Source organism: Anarhichas minor, unplaced genomic scaffold (assembly GCF_050575085.1).
Source record: "Anarhichas minor isolate MPS153535 unplaced genomic scaffold, ASM5057508v1 ptg000136l, whole genome shotgun sequence".
In the NCBI taxonomy this organism is placed as follows: domain Eukaryota; kingdom Metazoa; phylum Chordata; class Actinopteri; order Perciformes; family Anarhichadidae; genus Anarhichas; species Anarhichas minor.
In genome coordinates this window covers 17,254,543-17,277,644 of record NW_027466582.1, presented here as the reverse complement: position 1 = coordinate 17,277,644, position 23,102 = coordinate 17,254,543, and the positions used below count along the sequence as shown (strand labels likewise).

Below are 23,102 nucleotides of genomic sequence, written 5' to 3'. Positions count from 1 at the left end.
CGCCCCTGCTCTACCACTGAGCCACAGTCGCCATGCATTCATATCAAAGTGCAATCTTTTGAAGGCCTTCAAAGTCAAAACTTTGACGGAGGCTTACATCAATATAGATATACACGTATATATATATATGTATAATATAAACACATTTACATCGTTGAGCAACCCTGTGTAGCAAGATGACAATAAATGATCCTTGAATACACAGTAAGCAGCGCTTCCAGTCTGTCTAGTCATCGTAAATAAATCAATAAGATAGGGGAACACATTAAAGACATGAATGCCTTTAAACTACTAAAATGAGTTTGGAATACGTCTGACATGAATAGAGTAAAATCAAGCATGACTCAGAGGTTTAAGGCGATAACGTGGCAGCATCTTCACGCTCAGAGGTTTGGTGTTATCAGTTAGAGGAATGTCTGGCACCTTGTCCAGGCTGTCAACACAATAACAACGAGTGCCCCCCCCCCGACCTCCACCATCTGCAGCTGCTTTTAAACTGTTCAATACTACAAGGCTGAGGGACGTTCTGAGCAAGGGCCTAAGGGCCTATAGGTTTGGTTTCAACATTGGTGGGGACACATATTAGAAGGGGGGGGGGGGGGGGTCTGGCGGCCCTGATCTTGAATCAAACGTCTGCTACGGACACTCACGGTCAGCTGTGGATCAGCTTGTAGCGGGTTTGACCCTTTTAAGTGAAGAGGGGGGCGTCTGTCAAATAATAATGATAAAATAGAAAGAAAATAGTTCAGTCAAACCATACGATACAATAAAGCAAATGCACAGTAGCAATGAAATATATCACTAAAAACTAATAGACAACAACTCAGGTCAACTCTCAAGAAGTGAACTCAACCAAGGGAGCTAAACAGTTGGTGTGTGTGTGTGAGTTGAGTGTCTCACAGTCTTAAAGTTCAGTCCACTCGCTAAACATTCTGTTTGGCTGTTTGTTTTTTTACAACTTACTGAACTCCATTCCAGTAGAATTCAAAAAGGAAGACAACTCTAAACTCCGAACCAATCAGGAAATCTAATAAGAGCGTCTGTCTGCTGTTTAACAACAGCGGTTATGCACAACATGAACTATAGACATCGGGTCCTCACAGGACCGTTGAAGAGTCAGTCAGCCAAGAGTCAGGTCAGGACTACAGGCTGATGAGAGGATCACCATCGGTTGTAGAAATCCAAGATGACATCAAATAGCATTAAAGAATGGCTCAACGGAGTGTCACTAGTTCCAGATAATCTATTCTTCTATCTTCCAGGCACGCAGGACGAGGGGCTGAGAAGTGCTGTCATTTATTTGTGAACAAATATGAAACATCATTTAGAGTTTTATGAATCTGCTTTTGATTTCCTTATTTGTTTATTTACAGAAAATCATTTTACAGAGAAAACATTTCAGGAAGAATTAAATGTTCAGACGAAGGCTGCGATATATATATATGTAACACGGTTTCAGACATTGTATTATAATTATTAATATTAATATTATTGTTGTTGTTACTGGTATTATTATTTTTATGACTATTATTGTTATTATTATTATCATGCTGATATTAAGAATTGTTTTTTTTTCTGTTCATCTATATACTCTGAAGAATAGACCAGAAAACAGCTTTATAATTTCAATCATGTTTAGTTTCCAATTACCAAATTGATTATTAATACAATCCCTCCGTCTCTCCGGGGACAGAAGAGTCTGCTCCCTCAACCTCGGGCCTGTTCGTCTCCACGAAGAGGACCAGGGAGGAGAGCCTCATGGAGCAGGTAAGTACGAAGAGGCGGAACGGTGAGCACAGCCATGAAGACTCGGCGCCCTCGACCTCAGGCCTCGTCTTCTCCTCAACCTGGACATGCTGGAGAGGTCCTTTGGATCACCTGAGGTGGACTGATGACAGCGACTCTGACGAGGACTGTCAACCCATTTAGCTGCAGGATTTGAAAAGCTCTGCATCTGGAGAAGCTAACACAGCCCGTGGTAGCGTCTTGCACCAGGACCCGTTTGTACATATCTGGTGGCAGGATTGTCCCGTTGCAATCTTGAGGACTGAAAAAAGAAACAGGGTAGCCTTCTAACGTGTCTGGTGGGGGCGATGACCCAAGTAGCATCTTGCTCCAATGTTGTTTTTCTCTTTTGAATAATAGTTCCCTTTAATAATAATGTGTAAGACTTGTAAATGTATTAATAAGTCTAAAGGCAGCAAAGCTACCATGCAAGGAACTGGTCTGACCGTTGGGGTCAATGTGGGGTTCAGTGTCTTGAAGAAGGCCACTTGTTGTTCTTTGATTTTTTTTACCGATACCAGAGGTGAGTTTTAATTACTGTAAGCATCAACAACAAAAATTATTTCACTTATTTAATATTTAAGGGATTATTAATCTTACTCACTCTGTTGTACTGTTGTGTATTTTTCTTTGTGAGGTGTAGATGGCCGGAGCAGACAAAGGTAATGTACTCACTCTGTTCACTGTCATGTGATTTTAGTGAAGTGTAGGTGGCTGTAACAGAGGTAAAGTAATAATTACTGACATTAAGAAAAGTCAACAGCTAATTATCTTTTTCTAATCAATATTCTGTGAATCCCACACACAGGAAGCTGTCACCACCTCTGCTGTCTTCATCTCTGAGCAGAGACGCAACATTTATGCCCAGAAATGAACGAGAATTAATTCAAAAAATTAAAATGTATTCAGTTTGTCACATTGAATACAGTGTGTTAGTGTGAACTGTATGTACAGCATGTTTGCTGTTTATCTCATGAATAGCACAATGCGATATATGTAAGACAAACTTTCTATATATGCCTTTGTATCGTAATCAATATCATATTTCATACATGATTCAGAAATCTGACAGTAAATGACATCTTAAATAAATAAAACAAATTGTGCAAATTATGATTTTACTGTGGTATTAGTGCTTTTACTGTACCAGAGTATTTCTACACTGTCGTATTAGTGCTTTTACTGTAACAGAGTATTTCTACACTGTCGTATTAGTGCTTTTACTGTAACAGAGTACTTCTACACTGTCGTATTAGTACTTTTACTGTAACAGAGTACTTCTACACTGTCGTATTAGTACTTTTACTGTAACAGAGTACTTCTACACTGTCGTATTAGTACTTTTACTGTAACAGAGTATTTCTACACTGTGGTATTAGTACTTTTACTGAAGTAAAAGATGTGAGTACTTCTTCCATCTCTGCTCACACAGAGAAACCTGATCAAGTGCAACAACAGTCAGTTTTAATCAGGAGTTCACTGAATCATCAGAAATAATAAACAACAAGAAACTATTCAGTGATGAGAAACAAGCAAACTGAGACGCTCGCATGTGGTTTGGATCGCCATAGCAACACACAGGAAGGGCTCGATGTGCTCAGAGAGACTTTGATCTGTTGATTGGCCGTCAGATGGACCAGTCAGGTCGTGCACAAGCCGCTCTTAAACCGTGTAAAAGTGTTGATGCAGCTAAACAACAACACAAACATATCCACAGCTTCAGATCAGTTTCAAAATAAAAAGCAGAGATTAATAAATGAGCCGACGGAGCAAAACAATATGAGTTGATGTGAATACAGAAAGCAGCAGAGCTGGAAACATCCTGCAGCTTCATGAAGGACTAAAGTGAACCAACACAGAAACATGATGCAGTAAACTGAGTCAGACACAGTCAGTGACAGTGATAGGAACCCAGCAGTCACTCACACTGCAGCAGTAGCAGTAGTAGTAGTAAGTAGCTGTAACTGCTGATGTTAACACATCTATCAGAAATAATAAGAGGACACTGACAGCATTAATCTGATAGGAACATCTCAGCCTGTCCTGGCTGTCATGGTAACAGTCATTTAATCTTCAATCAGTTTCACAGAGACGTGCAAATATTATCTGTCAAACTAAAGGCAACTATGAGCTCCACCTCTCCTCCCGTATGCAGATATACACTGAGGACAGCACATGTGACTATCAGAGCAGAGAGAGACAGACGGACAGAGAGACGGACGGACAGAGAGACGGACGGACAGCGAGACAGACGGACAGAGAGACAGAAGGACAGAGAGACGGACGGACAGCGAGACGGACGGATAGAGAGACAGACGGACAGAGAGACAGAAGGACAGAGAGACAGACGGACAGAGAGACAAACGGACAGAGAGACAGACGGACAGAGAGATGGTCTACCTGGACGTCATGGATCACCTGTTGATGCTGTTGCTGTTGGTCTGGAGCTCAGGTAGGACTCTGCTTTAAAGATGATGTGCTTTATTCAAATATGTCTGCTGGATCGTTAAATCAGAACACACACACACACACACACACACACACACACACACACACACACACACACACTAGAAAACAGTAAAACTGCAATATACGCACATACATATACAATTATAATATTTTAAATATATTATTATTTATATTGGTCCTGTTTGCTTTTTTGCTATATATTATTCATCTATATCATAGCCTATTATATTTAATAGTAGTTATTGTACAGGTGGAGCTGTTATCTTCATATTTATTCTCTTCTAGAAGATCCTTTTTTTTTCTTGTGTTTTTCTGTTTTTTTTGTTTTATTATTATTATTTTTGTTTATCTCTGACGATGTTGTATTATTGTTGTGATGTTGCTGTTATTACATATTATAATAATTATCACTATTATCATTATTATTACTGTTATTATTATTATAAAAGGGGGAAAAATGATGATAATAAGAAATACATGAATTCCTATCTCGCACTGACAACCTCTCAACCACTTTTTATTTTATTTTCATTTTCTTAATTAAATGAAAAAGAAAAAACAATAATAATAATAACAACATTTTGTCATATTGTTTTAACCACGGCCTCCCCTGGTGTTCCGTCCCGTCCCTGGCGGCTCGAGCTCAATCCGGGGCAGTCTGATGGATCCCTCTGGAGCGGGTGGTATGGGGATGGAAGGCTGGGTCACCGTTAATATATCACAAATGTATATATATTATATACGTATACAGTATAACTGACTGATAAGCCCCCACAAAAGAACAGGCCCCCTCCCAGGGTCTGGGAGCTGTTTCTTTGCTCAAACCCGCACTGGGCCAGCCCCCTCCTCAAATGGTCTGGGGGCGACCCAAAGCTGGACCGATCAGTCTTTAAAAAAACAATAAATAATAAATAAATAAAAAGCATTTTTTCGGACGTTATTATTTTGTCATTTATGCAATTTGCCCTCATTTATGTACTTTCTTATGTTTTTTTCTTTCATCTCAAAAGGCTCAGGCACACACACACACACACACACACACACACACACACACACACACACACACACACCGTTCTCCCATACACTGACTATATGACATATGTTTGTTGGCTTGTATCTCACTGTTCTTGTCGTCCTCTTGTTGTTATGTCTATGTATTGTCTCGTCTTGCAATGAATACATTTAAACAAAAAATAATAATAATTTCATTGCAATTCCACAAAACAGTTATGACAACAGAGTGAGGTCGTATTGTCATGTATTTCAAGATTATTGCGATCAAATAAAAACTGTTCATGAATTATTCCTACTAATAAAAAAAGATTGATGTAAGTGTAATTAATTATTGACTGTATGAACTGTACCAGTATGGTGGAACCGAAAAAAACTAAAGTATCCTTTTGGTTGATAAAACACATACGTACACATTCAATTTATAATCCCCCAAATTTTCATCAAATCATAACTTATTGATTATATTTTTAGTCAACCAACTAATATTTCTGCAATCAATGTATATTTAGTCATTATCTCTCTGTGCAGTGTTTTTCAATGTTCTAGGTGGAGTCGGCCATAGATTCTGACTCAAGACAAATTGACAGGAAACGATGTAATCAGCTTTACTGTTTCCTGTTCACTCTCCTACAGCCGTATCAGAGCCGCATTAAGATACTGCTAATGCTAACATGTCCTGCTGCTGCCTCTTCACATTAAAGCACCTCAACAACACAATCACAACTGGGGCTTTTATTGTGAAGCAGTCACAGGAAACACAATGTATTCATCACTGAGGTCAAAAACGGGGGAGACTATCATGACTCACTGCCTCTGATTAGCTAAACCTGGATGGTGAATCTAAAATGTACTCCAATGTTTTTGGAGTTGGGAAGGTCAACAAACTGGAGTGACAGCAAGCTATCACCTGTGGGGGTCGCTTGCTAGCCAGCCGACCGGTCCAGCTGCCAACACTCTAAACCACACAGTTGATTTCTGGCCTAAATAAATCTCAAAGAGGAGTTTAATGATGAATAGCATACAAACATTGAAGAAAACGTACAGGTTGGGTCCGTTTCTCTGCTGCTCTGGTGCTTGGCTCTTGTTTAGTTCGTAATGCTGGTTAGCACCATAGCTAGGCTAACGTTAGCATTTAGCAGACACCTGTAACACCTGGCAGGGCATAGCCAATCACAGGCAGAGTCGGGGCGGGTCTTCCTGCAAGGCACACTGGTTAGACGCGCCCAGCGAGTCATGATAGTCTTTCCCATCAAAAATGTATCAACGAAACTAGACGGCAGGCATTTTGTTCATTTTGTTGTCAGTGGATTCATTTGAGACATTGTCCGGAGTCACAGACAGATTACATCCTACAGAGTACATAGAAGGTTGGAAGGTTGGAAAAGGAGGAAGCGTTTAGGAGAGGGGACAAGGACAGGTTTAACGAGACAAAGCACAGGTTTAGCAAGGCGGTGAGAGATGGTAAACAACTGTACTCAGACTTTGACAGCAGTTCTCAGCAATTGACTGCTTCTGTCTGAAAGGTTCTCAAACTCATCAATAAAGGCCGGGACTCCCACTGACACTTACATCCCCGGGACAATTTCTTACAGTTACACACCATTGCCCTTTTCTCCATTAATATATACTTGACACTTTAATAACATACTTGTTTTGACAATTTCATATTTGTTTATGTGTTTGTTGACCATATTTTATTGTAAATGTTCATATTTTCTCTTTTTAAATGATGTCTTATACGATTGGACTGTGTTTATCGTTATGCACAATGGACTAGCAAAATGTCTTGTACTGTATGTGTGACGTACTTGGCAATAAACCGTTTCTGATTCTGTTCACACTGCAGTATACTAGAGCAACACAATGCTTGTTGTGATTGTATGTAATGGTGGGTGTGTTTGAAATGTTTGGATGTGTGCTGCTGTCTTTTTAACTTTTGACATGTCTCTTTATTAAGCCCCTTCCCTCAGGACGCTTTGCCTTCTGCCACAGAGTCATCGTAAATAAGAAAAGAAATGTTTTTAATTATGCCAAATTTTTATTTTTTTGGTTGTATTGTCACAACAAATAATACCCTTTAATCGAACCTTCTGTGATTAGCTGAAACGGAAGGAGATATCTAAAAAACACTGTAACACAGTCTGTATGTAACAACATCCAAATAAGTGTTTGATGAAAATTGCAAATACATTAAAAAATATATATTTGTGAATTTCTATTACATTTACTTACAACAAATATGTGCCTTTTTCTCCAGGACTCCAGACTGAAGGAAATCACACATCAACAGGTAAATAGAGAAAGAAAAGATAAATAAAGACTCAATGAAGCAGAATCAGCAGTCAAGTTTTAATTTGATCTTTTCTTAATTAAACTCACTTCTTTACTGACGACTCTCTTGTTTCTGTTCAGAGTCTGTCAGGTTGGTGGGAGGAGACAGTCGCTGTGCAGGAACACTGGAGGTGAAACAGGGAGACTGGAGACCAGTAGATGGCTCTGACTGGAGCCTGAAGGAAGCAGCTGTTGTCTGTAGAGATCTGGACTGTGGCTCTGCTGTTTCTATCAGACAGAGAGAGGAGTCCTCAGACAGATCTGTGTGGAGTATCTACTCTCACTGTGTTCAGTCTGGATCTCCTGTGAGGGAGTGTGTAACATCAGATTCCTCCTCATCCATCATGGATCTCACATGCTCAGGTAAGCTAATCAGTGACATCATCTATGTGCCAAACTGATTCATATTTTTCAATCGAGTCCCTCTCTAACTACATACTGAGAATCTGTATATAACACTCTCTGAGGAGGCTCTATCCCTTCATGAGCCTTCACCTGTCTCTTCCTTATTTGGTGTACCATTACATTCCTCATTGTCTGCTTTCAAACATGACTTTATTGAATGTTTATTTCTGCTGGCTCAGCACCTTATTGCTGAAGTGGAGACATGTTTCTTCATTCAAGACAGGTGTTTCCCTTGATTTGATCTCAATGTAAATCTGCAGTGAGAGAATCTCCTTCTCAGCAGCAAAGCTGTCCAGGTGGAACAGTGATACTATTTTACACTCAGTTAAGCTCTTCTGATGATGTGATCTTGCTCCACATACATGTCAAGCTGCATAATGTCTTTGTCCTGATGTTTCACTTCTGCCTGCATGTGAGGAAAGTTCACAGCGTTAAAGTCTACTTGACAGCAGTTGTATCTTTTAAACGTGTTCCCTAATCCTGTTAATGACATGTTCATCATAACCCTGCAGCTCTAAATTAGGTTTGTTGAACAGGCAAGGAAGAGCTTTCAGAAACGCTAAACCCAAAAGCCACTGGTAGTCCTCAAGCTCTGCATGTTCTGCATGTAATGAAAGATTCAGAAAGTCTCCCTGAATCTCAACAGAAATGTGCCTCTGCTCATCCATCTTACATCAGTGTGCAGCAGTAGGTCTCTGTGTTTCATGTCCTACTCCTCCAAATGAGATGAGGTTGCCATGTAGTCAGTACCGAGCATGCACCAGCAAGCCAAAGCTTTAATGTTATTTATTATTGATTTGATGTGTTGTCACCCTTGGGTTGAATTGTATTTGTCAGAATATGACACCTGTGTATTTCATTTTAGAGCGGATTGTGCACAAGGGAGTTACATAGATCATTCATTTCATGATTACATTTTTTGGCCTAAGCTTCTTGCAATCAGCTGGAAATCAGACAGATGAATTGGTTGGACACCTCTGGTCTGGACCTAGTGTCTGACCCACACCTAATGTGACCCATTTTACTTATGTCATATAGTTATGAAAACTCCACAGTCAATGCACTGTATCTATTGAACCAGTATTATGGTATATGTTTTGTATTATTATAAATATTGCTTAATATTATTATTATTATTAACTTGTATTATTTTTTAATTACACCTCTGAATTGTTGCTTCATGACATCTTGTTATTTAGTGTCCGATGTCTTTTATCTCTCTTGTATCTTCTATCATCTCTCCAGACTCTGTCAGGCTGGTGAATGGGACTAGTCTATGCTCAGGCAGACTGGAGGTGAAGTCTAACCAGTCTAACCAGTGGTGGTCCTCAGTGTGTGAAGCTGACTTTGACCAGCAGGATGCAGAGGTGGTCTGTAGGGAGCTTGGCTGTGGGGCTCCTTCAGTCCTCCAGGGGGCGCTCTATGGAGAAGTGGAGGCTCCAATGTGGACCAAAGAGTTCCAGTGTGGAGGCCATGAGTCTGCTCTCCTGGACTGTAGAAGCTCAGGCTCAGATAGAAACACCTGCTCACCTAACAAAGCTGTTGGACTCACCTGCTCAGGTAGAAGAGGAGCTGCAGCTTTGATCTGGTTCATTTCTGATTTAATTAAACTCACTTTGTTCTTTTACTGACGACGCTCTTGTTTCTGTTCAGAACCTGTCAGGTTGGTGGGAGGAGACACTCGCTGTGCAGGAACACTGGAGGTGAAACAGGGAGACTGGAGACCAGTAGATGGTTATGACTGGAGCCTGAAGGAAGCAGCTGTTGCCTGTAGAGAGCTGGACTGTGGCTTTGCTGTTTCTATGGGATGGAGAGATGAGTCCTCAGGGAGATCTGTGTGGTGGATCAACTCTGACTGTGTTCAGTCTGGATCTTCTCTGAGAGAGTGTGTAACATCAGATTCCTCTTCCTCCATCATGGATCTCACATGCTCAGGTATGCTAATCAGTGACATCATCTATGTGCCAATATGATTCGGTCTTGTCCCTCTCTAACTACATACTGAGAATCTGTATATAACACACTCTGAGGAGGCTCTATCCCTTCATGAGCCTTCACCTGTCGCTTCCTTATTCGGTGTACCATTAGATTCCTCATTGTCTGCTTTCAAACGTGACTTTTTTGAATGTTTAACTCTGCTGGCTCAGCACCTTATTGCTGAAGTGGAGACATGTTTCTTGGTCAAGTTCAAGGCACATCTTCTGAGGTGTGGATACTTGTGTTCCATCAGTAAGTATAATAACTTTTCACTTATGCCAGGTGTTGCTCTAGATTTAATCTCAATGTAAATCTGCCATGTCCTACTCCTCCAAGTGAGCACAGTCTCACAGAACAGAACTCACAATCTTCATGGCAACATCCATCACTTCATTCATGTTTAACATCTTCCCCCAGAATGCTTGCTGGTGAATTGTACATGATAATTAAGGGAGCCGGGAAAGTTTACTGTATTTGCACAATATGATGAACCCGGTAGCGCTAATCCATCTCGTAGCTTCTGTGCACCGTATTTTAATGCCGCTCTAAATTGTCCTACTTTGGTAAGGACACGCTCGCATTGTAGATGAGACAGACAGTGTTGAAATCTCAGTCAACAAAAAGAAATTCTCCTCCCAGTCTGACTAAAAATGTTAAGTATTCGGTCTTTTGACTGTTGATGTTTGTATTTTGAGCTTACTTAGCTAGCTAGTCGATCGCATGGACAGTTCTAATCTTCTCCAGTTTGTCACTGACAATGAGCAGCGACCAAGAATCCCAACGTGCCTACAGGAACAACAGGACAGTGACATAGAACGTATAGAAGACGTGGACGTAGTCACTGTGACGTCATCCATTGCTTTGTGGACTACCATTTTGAATCCTCAAATTCAAGATTTTGGCCGTTGCCATCTTGTTTTTTTCCAACCAGAAGTGACATGAGAGGGTGGAGCTAAATAAAACATGAGTGGAGCCAAGTACAACCATCTTTAGGCAACCAAAATATTATAATTAACTTTCATGAAGTGAAAATACACTGTGAAAGGGTTAAAGTAGTGGGACTAAGGCCTAGTCCACATTACTCCGTTTTTTACTCCGTATTTGCTACGTTTACACTGAGCGGCCACACTACGCCGGAGTTTTGGAGCACCCTAAACGGAGGAATCTGAAAACTCCCCCGAGGTTGGAGGTATTTGAGAACTCCGGGGTTGCATTTGCGTGTGGACGGTCGGATACGGATGTGCTTAGAAAAAATTACGCCCACACCCGTGTTCGCTACTGGATTGGTTCTTGGCAACCATGACGTCTCCGTCCCTGATTCGTCACACTCACTATCACGTGACCCGTACCCGGAAGAAAACAAACAGCCAGGGCGACCAGTAATTCATTTCAACATGGATAACGAATGGCAAGCCTTGCTTGCGTTGTTGTCTGCACTAGCAGCTATTGTGGAGTTAAATTCACCATTTTACGATGCTGCTATTGCCTACAGGCGGAAGAGGCGAGCTATTCTTCGCGCGATGAGCAACAATTCCCGAGTCCAGAGGTGTTATCAGCCGTACACGGAGTGCCGGTTTTGGGTGAGACCAGGAAGAAGGAGCGCCTGGTGGAATAATTTCATCAATGAAGTTATGATTCCCGAAGAATGGCGAGAGAACTTTCGAATGTCCAGATCGGCATTGATCAACCTTAGCGAAATGTTACGTCCGCATGTGGAGGGAGCAACAACCACGATGAGGGCGCCCGTGGATGTACTTACAAAGGTAGCGTGCACGTTGTATTACCTGAGTGACGAGGGCAGACTCCGGAAAACCGCTAATGCATTTGGACTATCTCGACAAGTTGTTTCAGTCATCATCCGACAAGTCTGTAGGGCCATCACCGTCTTCCTGGCTCCCAAGTACATCCGGAAACCGAGTACCGAGCCCGAAGTGAGGGACCTTGTGGTCAACTTCTTCCAAACACATGGTATGCCACAATGCTTGGGGGCCATTGACTGTACACATATCGAAGTGAAACAACCACGTGCTAACTCTGACTACATCAACAGAAAGGGGAAACATTCTTTGAACGTACAGGCCGTGTGTGACTACAAATACTGTTTCATGGACGTTGTTGTGAAATGGCCGGGAAGTGTTCACGACGCGCGTATATTTGCCAACTCGAAATTTAGTTGTGCCCTAAAAGATGGAGCAATTCCCCCATGTCCTAAAGAATTGATAGAGGGCGAAGATGCTGTCCCTGTTTTTCTGCTGGGTGACCCAGCTTATCCCCTGATGCCGTATCTCATGAAGGAATACCCGGAAGATCGCCGGGTGGATGCAAAGACATCATTTTAGCATGGATAACGAATTGCGTTGCGTACTAGCAGCTGTTGTGCAGTAAAAAGTCTGCATTTCTGTGGAGGAAGCAGCTGTTATTGGAGCGATTAGTGAGCGCCGTGACCAGCGGCGTCATCAGCCCCCACGGAGCGGCTGTCTGAAGCTACAGTTAGCAATAAATGCTATTCAGACCTACGACTGACAAACAGACAACACAGAGGAAACGAGTGAGAGACGAGTGATCGACGTGTGTTGACCACATTTATGGACCCATAATCGAGTAAACGTTTACGTGTAAGTGTTGATTTTAAAGTAAAGTTGATGTGAGAGAGAGAGAGAGAGAGATAGACCCGCAGCACTGTAACTACGTCTGAAAAATAAAACTTCTAAAACTTTCCACGAACTGTCTGTTTGAGTTTATAGAGGAAGATTTTAGAGGAAGATCTTAAGTATCAAATACAACCTTTCATTATTAAAGACTACTTTATTACTCTGTCGTATTTTTTTAACTAAGCAAGCAATCCACTTCCTGTTTACACCGTCATGCGCATGCCCAGTGTACATTAATGGTCACGTGCTGTCCGCCTTCGAAGGCTGCCGTGTGGACGCAGATCAACTCGAGAATGATGCTAAAACTCCCGTGTGGACGGAGATCGTTTCTATTTGACAAATCTGCATCCAAGGAGAAACAGAGTAGTATGGACAGGGCCTAAAACACGGACAACTCCCAGACTGGACATTGCCATGGTAGTGACGTGTCTATCACAAAGTAGCCCCGCCCTAAAGCATACCATGCTTTATGGTCTATTTGACTCTAAATGGACCATCATTTACTAAATGAACATCATGCTGTATTGAAGAAGACTTGAAACTAGAGATTGAGACCATAAACTCATGTTTACAATGTTTACTGAGGTAATAAATCAAGAGAGAAGTAGAGTCATTTTCTCAAAGACTTCTATAATGTTTAATGTAGTTCAGCATTGACTTCACTCTCAGACCCAGAGGTTGCCACATGGACAGTACCCAGCATGCAGCAGCAAGCCAAAACTTTAATGTGATTTATTATTGATTGGTTGTTGAAGTTGTTAAGTGTTGTTTATAGAAGCCTACATGTAAAAGTGATTTTTCTGTTAAGTGATACATTTGATGATTTGACCTCTCTTAATATGTGAGTAATTTGACGTGTTGTCACCCTTGTGTTGAATTGTATCTGGCAGAATAAGACACCTGTGTTGTTACACTACTAGTGGGGTGTGCACAAAGAAGCCACATAGATCATTAATTTCATGATTACATTTTTGGAGCTGAGCTTCTGGCGAACAGCTAGAAATCAATCTGATCGACTGGTTGGACATCTCTGGTCTAGACCTAGTGTCTGACCCACAGTGATTTTAGTGTTTTTTACCATTGTGACCCAGTCGTATGTTGTTGTGAAAACTTCTCAGTCAATGCAACTTATTGTACCAGTATTATGTTATGACATGATTTGTATTATTATAATTATTTCTCAATATTATTATTATTATTTTTTGATTGTATTGTTTTTTAATTACACCTCTGGATTGTTGCTTCATGACATCTTGTTATTTAGTGTCTGGTGTCTTTTATCTCTCTTGTATCTTCTATCATCTCTCCAGACTCTGTCAGGCTGGTGAATGGGACTAGTCTGTGCTCAGGCAGACTGGAGGTGAAGTCTAACCAGTCTAACCAGTCTAACCAGTGGTGGTCCTCAGTGTGTGAAGCTGACTTTGACCAGCAGGATGCAGAGGTGGTCTGTAGGGAGCTTGGCTGTGGGGCTCCTTCAGTCCTCCAGGGGGCGCTCTATGGAGAAGTGGAGGCTCCAATGTGGACCAAAGAGTTCCAGTGTGGAGGCCATGAGTCTGCTCTCCTGGACTGTAGAAGCTCAGGCTCAGATAGAAACACCTGCTCACCTAACAAAGCTGTTGGACTCACCTGCTCAGGTAGAAGAGGAGCTGCAGCTTTGATCTGGTTCATTTATGTTTTAATTAAACTCACTATGTTCTTTTACTGACGACTCTCTTGTTTCTGTTCAGAACCTGTCAGGTTGGTGGGAGGAGACAGTCGCTGTGCAGGAACACTGGAGCTGAAACAGGGAGACTGGAGACCAGTAGAAGGCTCTGACTGGAGCCTGAAGAAAGCAGCTGTTGTCTGTAGAGAGCTGGACTGTGGCTCTGCTGTTTCTATGGGATGGAGAGTGGAGTCCACAGTGAGATCTGTGTGGATCATCGACTCTGACTGTGCTCATCCTGGATCTTCTCTGAGAGAGTGTGTAACATCACATTTCTCTTCCTCCATCATGGATCTCACATGCTCAGGTAAGCTAATCAGTGACATCATCTATGTGCCAATCTAATTCATATGATTCGGTCTTGTCCCTCTCTAACTACATACTGAGAATCTGTATATAACACACTCTGAGGAGGCTCTATCCCTTCATGAGCCTTCACCTGTCGCTTCCTTATTCGGTGTACCATTAGATTCCTCATTGTCTGCTTTCAAACGTGACTTTTTTGAATGTTTAACTCTGCTGGCTCAGCACCTTATTGCTGAAGTGGAGACATGTTTCTTGGTCAAGTTCAAGGCACATCTTCTGAGGTGTGGATACTTGTGTTCCATCAGTAAGTATAATAACTTTTCATTCATGCCAGGTGTTGCTCTAGATTTAATCTCAATGTAAATCTGCCATGTCCTACTCCTCCAAGTGAGCACAGTCTCACAGAACAGAACTCACAATCTTCATGGCAACATCCATCACTTCATTCATGTTTAACATCTTCCCCCAGAATGCTTGCTGGTGAATTGTACATGATAATTCAGGGAGCCGGGAAAGTTTACTGTCTTTGCACAATATGATGAACCCGGTAGCGCTAATCCATCTCGTAGCTTCTGTGCACCGTATTTTAATGCCGCTCTAAATTGTCCTACTTTGGTAAGGACACGCTCGCATTGTAGATGAGACAGACAGTGTTGAAATCTCAGCCAACAAAAATAAATTCTCCTCCCAGTCTGACTAAAAATGTTAAGTATTTGATCTTTTGACTGTTGATATTTGTATTTTGAGCTAACTTAGCTAGCTAGTCGATCGCATGGACAGTTCTAATCTTCTCCAGTTTGTCACTGACAATGAGCAGCGACCAAGAATCCCAACGTGCCTACAGGAACAACAGGACAGTGACATAGAATGTATAGAAGACGTGGACGTAGTCACTGTGACGTCATCCATTGCTTTGTGGACTACCATTTTGAATCCTCAAATTCAAGATTTTGGCCGTTGCCATCTTGTTTTTTTCCAACCAGAAGTGACATGAGAGGGTGGAGCTAAATAAAACATGAGTGGAGCCAAGTACAACCATCTTTAGGCAACCAAAATATTATAATTAACTTTCATGAAGTGAAAATACACTGTGAAAAGGTTAAAGTAGTGGGACTAAAACACGGACAACTCCCAGACTGGACATTGCCATGGTAGCGACGTGTCAATCACAAAGTAGCCCCGCCCTAAAGCATACTCTGCTTTATGGTCTATTTGACTCTAAATGGACCGTAATTTACTAAATGAACATCATGCTTTATTGAAGAAGACTTGAAACTAGAGATTGAGACCATAAACTCATGTTTACAATGTTTACTGAGGTAATAAATCAAGAGAGAAGTAGAGTCTTTTTCTCATAGACTTCTATACAACCAGAGGAGTCGCCCCCTGGTGGACATTAGAGAGAATGCAGGTTTAATGTAGTTCAGCAATGACTTCACTCTCAGACCCAGAGGTTGCCACATGGACAGTACCCAGCATGCAGCAGCAAGCCAAAACTTTAATGTGATCTATTATTGATTGGTTGTTGAAGTTGTTAAGTGTTGTTTATAGAAGCCTACATGTAAAAGTGATTTTTCTGTTAAGTGATACATTTGATGATTTGACCTCTCTTAATATGTGAGTAATTTGACGTGTTGTCACCCTTGTGTTGAATTGTATCTGGCAGAATAAGACACCTGTGTTGTTACACTACTAGTGGGGTGTGCACAAAGAAGCCACATAGATCATTCATTTCATGAACCCATTTTTGGAGCTGAGCTTCTGGCGAACAGCTAGAAATCAATCTGATTGACTGGTTGGACATCTCTGGTCTAGACCTAGTGTCTGACCCACAGTGATTTTATTGTTTTTTACCATTGTGACCCAGTCGTTTGTTGTTATGAAAATTTCTCAGTCAATGCAACTTATTGTACCAGTATTATGTTATGACATGGTTCGTATTATTATAATTATTTCTTAATATTATTATTTTTTTATAATTACACCTCTGGATTGTTGCTTCATGACATCTTGTTATTTAGTGTCTGGTGTCTTTTATCTCTCTTGTATCTTCTATCATCTCTCCAGACTCTGTCAGGCTGGTGAATGGGACTCGTCTGTGCTCAGGCAGACTGGAGGTGAAGTCTAACCAGTCTAACCAGTGGTGGTCCTCAGTGTGTGAAGATGTCTTTGACCAGCAGGATGCAGAGGTGGTCTGTAGGGAGCTTGGCTGTGGGGCTCCTTCAGTCCTCCAGGGGGCGCTCTATGGAGAAGTGGAGGCTCCAATGTGGACCAAAGAGTTCCAGTGTGGAGGCCATGAGTCTGCTCTCCTGGACTGTAGAAGCTCAGGCTCAGATAGAAACACCTGCTCACCTAACAAAACTGTTGGACTCACCTGCTCAGGTAGAAGAGGAGCTGCAGCTTTGATCTGGTTCATTTCTGATTTAATAAAACTCACTTTGTTCTTTTACTGACGACTCTCTTGTTTCTGTTCAGAACCTGTCAGGTTGGTGGGAGGAGACAGTCGCTGTGCAGGAACACTGGAGCTGAAACAGGGAGACTGGAGACCAGTAGAAGGCTCTGACTGGAGCCTGAAGGAAGCAGCTGTTGTCTGTAGAGAGCTGGACTGTGGCTCTGCTGTTTCTATGGGACAGAGAGATGAGTCCTCAGGCAGATTTGTGTGGAGGATCAAGTCTGACTGTGTTCAGTCTGGCTCTTCTCTGAGAGAGTGTGTAACATCACATTTCTCTTCCTCCATCATGGATCTCACATGCTCAGGTATGCTAATCAGTGACATCATCTATGTGCCAATATGATTCATATGATTCGGTCTTGTCCCTCTCTAACTACATACTGTGAATCTGTATATAACACTCTCTGAAGTGGCTCTATCCCTTCATGAGCCTTCAGCTGTCGCTTCCTTATTCGGTGTACCATTAGATTCCTCATTGTCTGCTTTCAAACGTGACTTTTTTGAATGTTTAAGTTACCCTCTATAGCCCGAGCGAGCCCCATTTGGGGTTCGAGTACCGGTACCGAAGTTCCGAATGGACTTTTCATCAAGAAATATGAAAAATGGTTCAGACATATATAATACCGAAAAAAAAAAAAAGTCCGGGCAAAATCATCATGCCAGCCATTTTACACAATTATACACAGTTATACACAAACTAATTCAATAAACTAGAAGTATTCTGCTCTTGCTTGGTGTAGGAAAGCTTAGCAGATCGCTAACAGTAGATCCATGAAATAAAGACCCAGGCATCCATCGAAGAGTTTCAGGGCTTTAGTTAGAATCTTTCTTAATTTTGTAAAACTGTGGAAACACAATATGAAATATGGCCTTACAAACTGTCCATATACACATACATGAATACATAACAACAATCCAGCATATAGCCAACATGTACGAATGTTCGACTAGCTAGCTTCTAAGCTAATATTAACATTACCGTTAATGCAGAATGCTAACTGCGATTAGCATTTAATACAACGCAAATGCTTATACTAAAAGAGCAAATAGAATATAATAGAATATATCTTCTCATGCTTCATAACGAAATACTCACAGACTAAGGTCTCTCAAGGCTACCAAACAGAAGAGGTGAAACGTTAGTGCTGCATGTCCTTTCATTAGAATCTAGAAACGCGGTATTAACTACGGCAAGAGAGGAGGGATAAATAAGAGCATGAAAATGCAATGAAATTTTACAACACAGAAATGTGGGGGCAGAACAAGAAGATTTATCACAATATCAGGATTTTTCTCCAAAAAATCCGTGAACTATGCACCCGAAATTCATCTTTCATCACAAAGCCGGCAGCGATCATGGCGGATGGATACATGATTTCGCACTAGGGCTCGATACGGTGTCGACCCAGCGTGTCCAAATTGACCTCAGACAAAGCATTCAAACGTTACAGCACAAACGCCAAGAAACCATACACTGCTCTCCAGAAAAAAAATTGAAAATCTGCATACCTTTTTGTGATTTTCGTCCCGAAAAAAACAGTTAATCCATTGAAAGTTGCTGCAGCGCTGCACTCCGTTTCCTGGTCTGTCTGCCTGCATTGAAATGAACGCGCTGTGACATTCCATGAGAAAATGGCCCGCATTTTTCTCCTGGACCAATCTATTTTATGCATGTGGTTGAGCTCACCTTATCAAGATTTTTACTGACTAATGGCTCTCAACTTTCCAAATAACACCCCTGACGGCTTTCAATGGACTATTCTGCACCTAACGAGGTGTCATATGATTAAATCCGCCAATCACAGGCCTTACAAATCTCACATACACATTGAGTGAGAGCAGATTTTTTTCATGGAGGAGACATATGGGAGCTAAAAATGGCTGAACATGGCTGAAAATGATTCCAAACTGCTTTATTACGATGTATTGAACACTCGTAGTGATGAAGCAAGTGAATATATAGTTAATATATAGTTATATAGTATATAACATTGGAATAGAGCAGCGCAAAATCTGATTCCAAAAATGAGAATTTGGCTTGAAATTCTGTACTCAGACCTCATCTATGCTGGCCTGCTAAGTAAAATTAGCTTGGAGAGACCACAAACCTGTTGTGCTATAACTGTGGAGTATTTTTAGGCTTCGATCTGCATTATTTTTAAAAAAAGTTCAATAAAAGTGCTTTTATTTCACGCGAATCTGAAACTTTTCAATTTTAGCTGTGTGCCATCTTCATTCACTATTAACCAGTAACATATACACAATATTTACACATCTGAACAAGTCTCTCACAAGTTTTACCTGTATTATACCATCACAATTATTAAAATAGACCTTGTAGTTTCAGATCTACAGTCTTTAAGTATGGGTATGCAATTTTTGAGCAGAGGCCTAAAAATAGGGCTAGGGCTATCTCTGCTGGCTCAGCACCTTATTGCTGAAGTGGAGACATGTTTCTTGGTCAAGTTCAAGGCACATCTTCTGAGGTGTGGATACTTGTGTTCCATCAGTAAGTATAATAACTTTTCATTCATGCCAGGTGTTGCTCTAGATTTAATCTCAATGTAAATCTGCCATGTCCTACTCCTCCAAGTGAGCACAGTCTCACAGAACAGAACTCACAATCTTCATGGCAACATCCATCACTTCATTCATGTTTAACATCTTCCCCCAGAATGCTTGCTGGTGAATTGTACATGATAATTCAGGGAGCCGGGAAAGTTTACTGTATTTGCACAATATGATGAACCCGGTAGCGCTAATCCATCTCGTAGCTTCTGTGCACCGTATTTTAATGCCGCTCTAAATTGTCCTACTTTGGTAAGGACACGCTCGCATTGTAGATGAGACAGACAGTGTTGAAATCTCAGCCAACAAAAATAAATTCTCCTCCCAGTCTGACTAAAAATGTTAAGTATTCGATCTTTTGACTGTTGATATTTGTATTTTGAGCTAACTTAGCTAGCTGGTCGACCGCATGGACAGTTCTAATCTTCTCCAGTTTGTCACTGACAATGAGCAGCGACCAAGAATCCCAACGTGCCTACAGGAACAACAGGACAGTGACATAGAACGTATAGAAGACGTGGACGTAGTCACTGTGACGTCATCCATTGCTTTGTGGACTACCATTTTGACTCCTCAAATTCAAGAGTTTGGCCGTTGCCATCTTGTTTTTTTCCAACCAGAAGTGACATGAGAGGGTGGAGCTAAATAAAACATGAGTGGAGCCAAGTACAACCATCTTTAGGCAACCAAAATATTATAATTAACTTTCATGAAGTGAAAATACACTGTGAAAAGGTTAAAGTTGTGGGACTAAAACACGGACAACTCCCAGACTGGACATTGCCATGGTAGCGACGTGTCAATCACAAGGTAGCCCTGCCCTAAAGCATACTCTGCTTTATGGTCTATTTGACTCTAAATGGACCGTCACTTACTAAATGAACATCATGCTGTATTGAAGAAGACTTGAAACTAGAGATTGAGACCATCAACTCATATTTACAATGTTTACTGAGGTAATAAATCAAGAGAGAAGTAGAGTCATTTTCTCATAGACTTCTATACAACCAGAGGAGTCGCCCCCTGATGGACATTAGAGAGAATGCAGGTTTAATGTAGTTCAGCGTTGACTTCACTTTCAGACTTATGCTGCGTTCACACCAAACGCGTCGCGAATTCATCGCGCCGCATATTCACGTCCATCGCGCCACCGGTCAAAACGCCGGGGACCAAGTGTTCATTCGAGTGAATCGCGCCAATCGCGCTGGATGCGCCACTATTAATTTCTCCTCCATTGTTTCTGATTCAGCAACGGCAGGACGTCGCTGATGACAGGGGGAGCAACTCAACGCTGATAGGCTATCGCGCCGGGGCGTAACGCGAATATTTCGCAGAAGTTGAAAAATTTCAACTCGCGCGTCGGGGCGGATTCGCGTCAATCGCGACGCGCCATCACAGATTCGCGCTGCGACAGTCTCATCGCGTCTGTGCATAGACTGTATGTAATCTACTCGCGTGAATAATTCGCGACGCGTTTGGTGTGAACACAGCACCAGAGGTTGCCACATGGACAGTACCCAGCATGCAGCAGCAAACCAAAACTTTAATGTGATCTATTATTGATTGGTTGTTGAAGTTGTTAAGTGTTGTTTATAGAAGCCTACATGTAAAAGTGATTTTTCTGTTAAGTGATACATTTGATGATTTGACCTCTCTTAATATGTGAGTAATTTGACGTGTTGTCACCCTTGTGTTGAATTGTATCTGGCAGAATAAGACACCTGTGTTGTTACACTACTAATGGGGTGTGCACAAAGAAGCCACATAGATCATTAATTTCATGAATCCATTTTTGGAGCTGAGCTTCTGGCGAACAGCTAGAAATCAATCTGATCGACTGGTTGGACATCTCTGGTCTAGACCTAGTGTCTGACCCACAGTGATTTTAGTGTTTTTTTACCATTGTGACCCAGTCGTTTGTTGTCATGAAAACTTCTCAGTCAATGCAACTTATTGTACCAGTATTATGTTATGACATGGTTTGTATTATTATAATTATTTCTTAATATTATTATTATTATTTTTTAATTGTATTGTTTTTTAATTACACCTCTGGATTGTTGCTTCATGACATCTTGTTATTTAGTGTCTGGTGTCTTTTATCTCTCTTGTATCTTCTATCATCTCTCCAGACTCTGTCAGGCTGCTGAATGGGACTAGTCTGTGCTCAGGCAGACTGGAGGTGAAGTCTAACCAGTCTAACCAGTGGTGGTCCTCAGTGTGTGAAGCTGACTTTGACCAGCAGGATGCAGAGGTGGTCTGTAGGGAGCTTGGCTGTGGGGCTCCTTCAGTCCTCCAGGGGGCGCTCTATGGAGAAGTGGAGGCTCCAATGTGGACCAAAGAGTTCCAGTGTGGAGGCCATGAGTCTGCTCTCCTGGACTGTAGAAGCTCAGGCTCAGATAGAAACACCTGCTCACCTAACAAAGCTGTTGGACTCACCTGCTCAGGTAGAAGAGGAGCTGCAGCTTTGATCTGGTTCATTTATGATTTAATTAAACTCACTATGTTCTTTTACTGACGACTCTCTTGTTTCTGTTCAGAACCTGTCAGGTTGGTGGGAGGAGACAGTCGCTGTGCAGGAACACTGGAGGTGAAATATGAAGGAGACTGGAGACCAGTAGAAGGCTCTGACTGGAGCCTGAAGGAAGCAGCTGTTGCCTGTAGAGAGCTGGACTGTGGCTCTGCTGTTAGACAGAGAGAGGAGTCCTCAAAGAGATCTGTGTGGAGGATCACCTCTGACTGTGTTCAGTCTGGATCTTCTCTGAGAGAGTGTGTAACATCAGATTCCTCTTCCTCCATCATGGATCTCACATGCTCAGGTATGCTAATCAGTGACATCATCTATGTGCCAATATGATTCGGTCTTGTCCCTCTCTAACTACATACTGAGAATCTGTATATAACACACTCTGAGGAGGCTCTATCCCTTCATGAGCCTTCACCTGTCGCTTCCTTATTCGGTGTACCATTAGATTCCTCATTGTCTGCTTTCAAACGTGACTTTTTTGAATGTTTAACTCTGCTGGCTCAGCACCTTATTGCTGAAGTGGAGACATGTTTCTTGGTCAAGTTCAAGGCACATCTTCTGAGGTGTGGATACTTGTGTTCCATCAGTAAGTATAATAACTTTTCATTCATGCCAGGTGTTGCTCTAGATTTAATCTCAATGTAAATCTGCCATGTCCTACTCCTCCAAGTGAGCACAGTCTCACAGAACAGAACTCACAATCTTCATGGCAACATCCATCACTTCATTCATGTTTAACATCTTCCCCCAGAATGCTTGCTGGTGAATTGTACATGATAATTCAGGGAGCCGGGAAAGTTTACTGTCTTTGCACAATATGATGAACCCGGTAGCGCTAATCCATCTCGTAGCTTCTGTGCACCGTATTTTAATGCCGCTCTAAATTGTCCTACTTTGGTAAGGACACGCTCGCAT

The 23,102-nt window shown here is 41.7% G+C and overlaps 4 protein-coding genes across 4 annotated transcripts; all 4 read left to right on the top strand.

Moving 5' to 3' along the window:
• The first annotated feature begins 4,176 nt into the window (after positions 1–4,176).
• Positions 4,177–9,977, top strand: LOC142941969 (CD5 antigen-like). Its single transcript, XM_076084100.1, has 4 exons — positions 4,177–4,237; positions 7,681–7,788; positions 9,247–9,564; positions 9,658–9,977. Exons 1-4 carry the CDS (start codon positions 4,177–4,179, stop codon positions 9,975–9,977), a joined length of 807 nt encoding a protein of 268 aa, XP_075940215.1.
• Positions 9,978–11,678: 1,701 nt separating this feature from the next.
• On the top strand, positions 11,679–14,679 carry LOC142941968 (scavenger receptor cysteine-rich type 1 protein M130-like). Its single transcript, XM_076084099.1, has 3 exons — positions 11,679–11,949; positions 13,943–14,266; positions 14,360–14,679. The coding sequence occupies exons 1-3, from the start codon at positions 11,679–11,681 to the stop codon at positions 14,677–14,679; spliced, it is 915 nt and encodes a 304-aa protein (XP_075940214.1).
• A 1,390-nt stretch (positions 14,680–16,069) lies between these two features.
• On the top strand, positions 16,070–17,435 carry LOC142941967 (scavenger receptor cysteine-rich type 1 protein M130-like). Its single transcript, XM_076084098.1, has 3 exons — positions 16,070–16,108; positions 16,662–17,022; positions 17,116–17,435. The coding sequence occupies exons 1-3, from the start codon at positions 16,070–16,072 to the stop codon at positions 17,433–17,435; spliced, it is 720 nt and encodes a 239-aa protein (XP_075940213.1).
• A 2,634-nt stretch (positions 17,436–20,069) lies between these two features.
• Positions 20,070–22,517, top strand: LOC142941966 (CD5 antigen-like). Its single transcript, XM_076084097.1, has 3 exons — positions 20,070–20,192; positions 21,747–22,107; positions 22,201–22,517. Exons 1-3 carry the CDS (start codon positions 20,070–20,072, stop codon positions 22,515–22,517), a joined length of 801 nt encoding a protein of 266 aa, XP_075940212.1.
• The last annotated feature ends 585 nt before the right edge of the window (positions 22,518–23,102 follow it).

Coding starts and splice junctions, on each gene's coding strand:
- LOC142941968 (XM_076084099.1), top strand. CDS start 11,679: ATGTTACGTCCGCATGTGGAGGGAGCAACAACCACGATGAGGGCGCCC. Junction 11,950..13,942: donor CAACTTCTTCCAAACACATG/GTATGCCACAAT, acceptor TCATCTCTCCAG/ACTCTGTCAGGCTGGTGAAT. Junction 14,267..14,359: donor TGTTGGACTCACCTGCTCAG/GTAGAAGAGGAG, acceptor GTTTCTGTTCAG/AACCTGTCAGGTTGGTGGGA.
- LOC142941969 (XM_076084100.1), top strand. CDS start 4,177: ATGGTCTACCTGGACGTCATGGATCACCTGTTGATGCTGTTGCTGTTG. Junction 4,238..7,680: donor GCTGTTGGTCTGGAGCTCAG/GTAGGACTCTGC, acceptor GTTTCTGTTCAG/AGTCTGTCAGGTTGGTGGGA. Junction 9,565..9,657: donor TGTTGGACTCACCTGCTCAG/GTAGAAGAGGAG, acceptor GTTTCTGTTCAG/AACCTGTCAGGTTGGTGGGA.
- LOC142941967 (XM_076084098.1), top strand. CDS start 16,070: ATGACTTCACTCTCAGACCCAGAGGTTGCCACATGGACA. Junction 16,109..16,661: donor CAGAGGTTGCCACATGGACA/GTACCCAGCATG, acceptor CTTGTTATTTAG/TGTCTGGTGTCTTTTATCTC. Junction 17,023..17,115: donor TGTTGGACTCACCTGCTCAG/GTAGAAGAGGAG, acceptor GTTTCTGTTCAG/AACCTGTCAGGTTGGTGGGA.
- LOC142941966 (XM_076084097.1), top strand. CDS start 20,070: ATGGACAGTTCTAATCTTCTCCAGTTTGTCACTGACAATGAGCAGCGA. Junction 20,193..21,746: donor AAGACGTGGACGTAGTCACT/GTGACGTCATCC, acceptor CTTGTTATTTAG/TGTCTGGTGTCTTTTATCTC. Junction 22,108..22,200: donor TGTTGGACTCACCTGCTCAG/GTAGAAGAGGAG, acceptor GTTTCTGTTCAG/AACCTGTCAGGTTGGTGGGA.